Source organism: Lutjanus erythropterus, chromosome 3 (genome assembly GCF_056507025.1).
Source record: "Lutjanus erythropterus isolate fLutEry1 chromosome 3, fLutEry1.hap2, whole genome shotgun sequence".
Classification (NCBI taxonomy): Eukaryota; Metazoa; Chordata; class Actinopteri; order Lutjaniformes; family Lutjanidae; genus Lutjanus; species Lutjanus erythropterus.
In genome coordinates, this window is record NC_139319.1 from 26,643,887 (window position 1) to 26,650,652 (window position 6,766).

General features: G+C 38.6%; 1 protein-coding gene across 1 annotated transcript; it reads right to left on the reverse strand.

Moving 5' to 3' along the window:
• Positions 1-3,586: 3,586 nt before the first annotated feature.
• LOC146330146 (GTP-binding protein Rhes-like) lies at positions 3,587-5,244 on the reverse strand. Its single transcript, XM_084713251.1, has one exon. It carries the CDS (start codon positions 4,993-4,995, stop codon positions 4,369-4,371), a length of 627 nt encoding a protein of 208 aa, XP_084569377.1. The 5' UTR covers positions 4,996-5,244; the 3' UTR covers positions 3,587-4,368.
• Positions 5,245-6,766: the final 1,522 nt, after the last annotated feature.

Genomic DNA, 6,766 nt, shown 5'->3' on the forward strand with positions numbered 1-6,766 from the left:
GAGGTGTCATTTTATGGTGGCAATATATTATACAGTACGGCACTTATCAGGTCATACAGCAGAGTGAAGGAAAAAGATTTGGTGTAACGTAAGCAGGGTGCTTGGATTTGACTGTTGCAATGTTCCTCTTTCAATAAATCCTTGTGCATGTGTGACATGTCTCACACAGAAGGTAAATAATCTTTTTTATAAATAACTAGATGGTAGTCAAAATTACCCTGGGCGGCAGATTATTTAAATAGTATGAGTGTCTTAAATTCACATTGACTAATAACAGACCTTAGGGAAAGGCCTAAATATTGATTTATTGAATGCTGTCATGGTGTTATAAAACAGTCTAAAATGCACTCCAAGTGCAAGAATCTAGTTTAAATGCCTTTGTTACCCTGTTAGTCTTTATAATAATAATAAACATATTTCAAAAAATGTTCTTTAACTCAACCAGTTATTGTCATTTTGCCGTACTTAAAATTTTAACCTACAATATATGTATTTTTTCACATACAAAATTGGCCTTAATTAATTAAATGGTGGCATTAAAAAGTCTTACTTTTAATTCGCTGATAGATGTAGACATCCTGTTGCCATTTTAAATTACATTTTAGGTGATACTATCCAATTTTAAATACAATCCTAAATATGTTTGTTCTCTTATGTACTCAAATCATGAGTTATGACTAATGCGTCTCACACACTGACCCATGACCCATAAAAGCTCAGACTAAAAATATACATCTGACACATTCAACAGTTATTTTTACTTTGCTACAGAAGAAAAAGAAAAGCCATAAAACCTTCATTGCAGTAATCTGAATGGGATTAAATACTACTTAGTTTATGTTCAGGGCTTACACGTAGTGCTGACATTTCATTACACTATTTAATAATCTTGCTGTGTTCTGTCCAGGACCCTGAACTTGTTCTAAACGCCTCAGAGTTGCTTTAATCTGCTGAGGAGCTTTGACCAAGTCCAGGGGCAAAGACATCTGAAAAAATGAGTTCTAACCACATGAATGGCCTCTCTCACTACAACTAAAATCTGACCTTTGAATGCCAATAAAAGTAATACTACAATAAAGGTACTGTACATAAAATGCCTGTCCAGAAAACTTCAAACATCTCATAAATAAATAAATATCTAAGTCTCTACTTAAACTTAAAAGTTTCTACTTAAAAGTAGAACTGTGTGTTATGAGATGACAGATCTACACACCTGCGTGACTGAAGCTGCTAGGCCTCCCTCCCTTCGCAAATGAACAAGAGTGGAGTGCGGAAGAATGTTTAAATGTGGACTGAAAGAGGAACTGCCCGCAAACGTTTACCCGGCTACTTCCTCAAATTAAAACAGGAAACTTGTTTCAGTCTAATCTGATGGAGGAGAGTGTGATGGGGGAAGAGGAGGGGGTGGGGTGGGGGGGGGTGGCTCGGACCTGAGCATTTCAACTGTCTCTGCTCTGCAGGTTGCATTTAGGGGAACCGTGCACAGCTATTTCAGGAACTGCACAATGGTCCATTTTATCAACTGGTTAAACAGGAGTTTAGTATTCAAATTTTATGTTAAACTCAAGGGCAGTTCAGTTTATTTGACTGAACTTTGACTGTAATCCCCTCAGGCCTCAAGGCACTTTTGCGTTTGCCTTGTTAATTGGAATGTCACACTTGATCTCAACTTATCTCATCAGAGATATAGAAGTGTTTTTGTCAGCTGTTTCTTGCATGTTAAAGTGGTTTATGGTTCAGAATTGCCAGTTCTGAGAGTTAACTCATTGTGTACATACTGTCAAATCCAGTCACTCCAGACTGATGTTGAACAAAACATCAGCGGTTCTTCGGTTAAGTTTGTGTGGGACAGTTGAATATTAATGTTACAAAACCACTGGGCTTCTCCTTGATATGTAATTTCAAGGCTTTAGGTTGAACCCTCATTGTTCGTACGGCTGAGCTCTTCCTAGTTTCAGTGGGTGTAATGTGCGTTCTTCATCAACAGATGGCGACAGATATCAGAAAATATTATAGGATACCAACAGGAACCAGAACACCAGGGAATATTCTTTGTTGGCATATTTTGTCACATTTTCATGAAATAATCAGTATCCGGTGTTCTGTAACATGCATTACATCAAAAAGACAATAGAGTCCTGGAAGTCTTGATATAAAGTGATGCAGAGAACCATGAAAAAAAAAGATTAGGGACTGTTTCTTTTGGTAAAATAACACCATTCCCGTTTGAAGGCCTATAGATCTGTTTGTATTATTTCATTAGGAGATCAGTGCCTTATTCTAGGGTTTTTTTTCATGGTTGTCTGCATAACTTTATATCAAGCAAGACTTACTGGATCTTGCTGTCTTTGCATTTATAAATAAAGAGCCATCGGAGCCATGCAGTGCTCCCTTTTCCCACTGTGGATATGAACTGCCTCTTTACTGTTCTATATTTCACAGTTTTATTTTATTATTTTTCCTGTTTCTGCCTGAAAGGACATTCGAATATCCATGACCTCGAAAAATCTGTTTGTTCTAACAAGCATTATCCTGAAAGTAGCAGATCTTGGTGCTGCCCTCTTTAGAAAGGTTGTATGACCCCATTAAGGATACAACTCTCAAATGTGTAAAAATAAATAAATAACTCACAATTCTGTATTGTAGAGCTCTAACAATTGATTATTAATTAGCTGTTAAATTCATCACCAGTTATTGTGAAAATGGATTAATTGTCATTTTTTAAGAAAAAATGTGACTATTTTCTGGTTTCTTTACCCCTTTATGACAGGGATTCTCTACTCTGTAACTCTATGACTGAATATCTTTTGGTAGTAGACAAAACAAGACATTCGTTGACATGTTTGATAATTTTCTGATACCTTATGAACAACTAATTGATTAATTGAGAAAATAATAGAGAATGAAAATAATTATTGGTTGTAGCCCCACTGTTCTGGGATGTTGATCATAACTCTTCCAGCTTCAAACATATGTATGTATTCACCCATTCATCATGTATAAGTGCTTGACCTTTGGAGCGTGGCCACAGGGCTGATACATAGAGATAAAATCACGCTCACATTCACACATACTGACAATATTGAGTCACCAGATAACCTGTTAACCTGCATGTGTTTGGACTGCGGGAGGAAACCCCCACAGACAGGGGAGAACAGCGGGTGAGAACCCAGAACTGTAACATGTATAAATCTAATGAAAATGGCGCAGTCTTACAGTACAGCACTGTATACTGTAGTCATAAAATAGTATTTTTGCAGCATGTTCCATGTACTTAATCTATAATCTGTTTGTGAAACGTCTTCAAGTACCCAACCAAGTACAGTTGCCTACAATAATCCTACAAATGCCGTGACCTGGATGACTGAGAATATAATTTATGTTGTACTTGTCCACTTATGTTTAGAAATGACCTGTAATTGCTGCACTGACATGATTTCCTTTAAGGTGTTATTTAGATGTTCATGTAAGTATTATTATTTGTTTTTTGCTTTTAATAATTTACTACTTAAAAGTTAATTTGGTTCTCATCAGTTAATATGTCTATACACCTACATAAACATCAATTATTTCACGCAACAAAATATAGCTTTTTTGTGCTTCTGTCTTTTATTACACATTTAGGACCACATTCCACTTACATTTGCTAAATAATAAGCAAAACGATAACATTTGTGTGAATATGCAATAATTAAAAAGAACAATTTATAAAAAACAACCTAAAAACATTTTGAATGGTCATTTCAAAATGAAAAGTGCATTAACAGTTTACATTTGCATTTCGCCACTTTTTAAAAACATAAGAATGATGTCATGCTTAATCGCAAATTGCAGTTGAATACAAAAAATTGTAAACAGGTGCTACAGATGAATTTTTAAATTGAAACAGTTTTACACATATACATACATACAACTTTTGCACATACCACATATATAAACACACACTTTCTCTCAGTAAACAATCCGTTAGCAACAGTCTTAATATCTTGATGCAAGTCAACAATTTAAATTTAAAATCCAAAAGCTATACATTGATCTAAACACCAGCAGCATGTCACCAAATAAGCAGCAACAACAAGTAAACAACGGAGTAATTAATGCTTCTTCCTTCTTTCCACTTGTAGTCTGTTCGAGTTCAGTCTCATTTCACCTCTCCAGTTTCTTTTCCTCCCAGTTGTGAACCCTTAAGTGTCTCTGTTAGTCCAGAATCACTTCTCTCAGTCAGGCAGCTCTTCACTTCTCACCCCCCAAATTAGTCAGCCTATTGCTACTATTTCTCTTTGTCCCTCAGCACTGAGCTGCACAACATACCCTCCGTCTCTTGTCACTTCCCAAAACAAATCAACGCCTCTCCTGCCCCGACTCCCACTACGACAGAATACAGCTGTTGGTCTTGTTCATGGGCGGCCGAAAGTTGGTGTCTTTTGGAAAGGTCTCCCTGCGTCTGCGCAGCGCGGGGCTGAGCCTGCTGGGAAGGTTCGCCTGCTGCAGCAGCTCCTTGAACACCTCCACCACATTGGCGTTCTCCTTCGCTGAAGCCTCCAGGTAACTGTTGTTCCAATCCATCTCTACGGTTGACAGCACGTCCTCGTTGGACACCTGACGCTCCTCCTCCCGGTCCACCTTGTTCCCCACCACTACAATTGGAGTGTACTTGTCCTCCTTGATCTCCAGAATCTCATCTCGAAGGCTCTTGACAGCCTCAAGTGACTCCGGGTCGTTCACGGCGTACACCAGAGCGAAAGCGTCGCTGTTTTGGATGGAGAGCTTACGCATGGCGGGGAAAGAGTAGCTGCCACTGGTGTCCAGGATCTCCACTGTGATCTTGACTCCACCGATGTCATACTCCTTGCTGTGCAGCTCCTCCACAGTGCGCCGGTGTTTAGGCTCAAATGTGTCTTGCAAGAAACGCTGGATCAGGGCAGTCTTGCCCACTCCTGCTGCCCCCAGAAACACCAGACGCACATGGGTCTTCTCCTTCACCTCTAGAGACATGCTGGGATTTTTTTTTTGGCCAAAATGAACAAAGAAAACTGTCCCCAAAACTGTCTAAGTCGCTGTAAATCTGACTTCAGTGTTCACCTGTCACTGACTGTTCTGAATAGTTTGCCTTTAAAATGTCCCCTCTGGCGGTTTCTTGTGAGTCTTCTTCTTGAGCTTCTTTCTTTGATTTTTCTCCACCTTTCACTTTGGTTAAGCTGCCAGCAGCTCTCTGTCAAAGCTCCTCAGAATTGCTTATTGGATGCTCCTCTGTGTCTGATCACACACACACAGCCTTTTATGCCTGTTTTGGTGAGAGAGCTTCCATGCCCTCCTGCAGTAGCAGCCTATCAGCAGAGGGCAGCCTGTTGAGTGTAACATCCAGGCAACCAATGATGGCAGAGCATGCAAATCATACACGGGGAGAACGGAGGTGATATCTGAAAGTGAATTAACAGCAAGCAGAGTGTGGAAAATGCTTGAGCAGGGTCCTGATTATAATGTCAGACAGTCACAGAGTACTTCAGAGGAAACACATCACTGACCATCGTTAACAATACAAGGAAACAAAGACATATGGGTGAATATAAGGAAATCCATTTCTATTGTTGAGTTTAGTACAAAGAGTGCTGCTGGGGGAATCCATCCTGCTCTCATGGTTGATTGATGAGCTCGGTGGTTCCTCTTTATTAGACAGGATAATCTCATAAATAAACAAACCTTTGTTCAACTGCAAGATGTCATAATTTCAGATGATCCAAGCTCTGACGTCTCTTTTTATGAACATGTTTTGCGTGTTCTGCAGCCGATTATTAGACTGCAGTAAAAATCTGAGGGCAGAGAGAATGCTAACTGGCATATCAGGTGAATAATTAATATATGTAATTTACATTTGCTTCCAAGATCCCTTTTTTATGTGCCATGATTGAAAACAATTGCCTGCAAGGTATTGTTAATGGAAATCTACATAATGTCCTGCTCACATTTGTGGAGAGATGAAAGGTGATATTTCATTAAATAGACACTGAATCGATTGGTTTATTCTAACCATGATGACACTGAAGGTCAGTTTCCTGTTTTGAAAAACACATCACATCCTATTATCTTGTTTCCTATTATCTTGTACTAACACACTTACAATGAGCTGTCTATAAATTTTGATAAGATAAAGAGGCACATTTATTCACATAACAGCAAGGCAATTCCTAAGTGTTTTACATAACACAAACAAAACAATATCAGCATCTGATCTTCTACAATATGCAAATCTTTATGCGTTAACATCTCTGTCAACATAATTGTTTGTTCTTGTGAAGCGTAAAGTTGGAACATTTTTCCTTTGTATCTCTAGTGGAGTTTATTCCAGAGTTCACATTTGGATGTGAGTAAGAGTAAACTTAGTTGCATGATATGTGTGTATATTCTGTGTCTTTCCATTGTTACATCTTAGTTTGACAAAAAGGACTGTTGCGCCAGTGTTACTTGTACCAGTCTTCTCATGAAACCACTGTCCCTGAGTGCTGAGGCTACCCCAGAGGAATACTGGTACCTGTAATCTTTATTGTGATGGAGTCATCATACTGGTACAGTTAGCTATGTTTTGTCGCTATTTAACATTTCAAACATCTGCTGAATTTTGTGATGTATGTCATTAAAGGCCACATCCCCTATCTCACAATGTTAACAAAAGTAAAAAGTAATTTGTGTATCTGCTGTGGGATTTTTGTTGGCTCTAAGAGAGGAAGAGAGGAAGTAAAAGATGTAAGACTTTTTCTTCTCAAACCTG

Bases quoted from the DNA above. Each gene is read 5' to 3' on its own strand.
- LOC146330146 (XM_084713251.1), bottom strand. From the start codon at position 4,995: ATGTCTCTAGAGGTGAAGGAGAAGACCCATGTGCGTCTGGTGTTTCTG.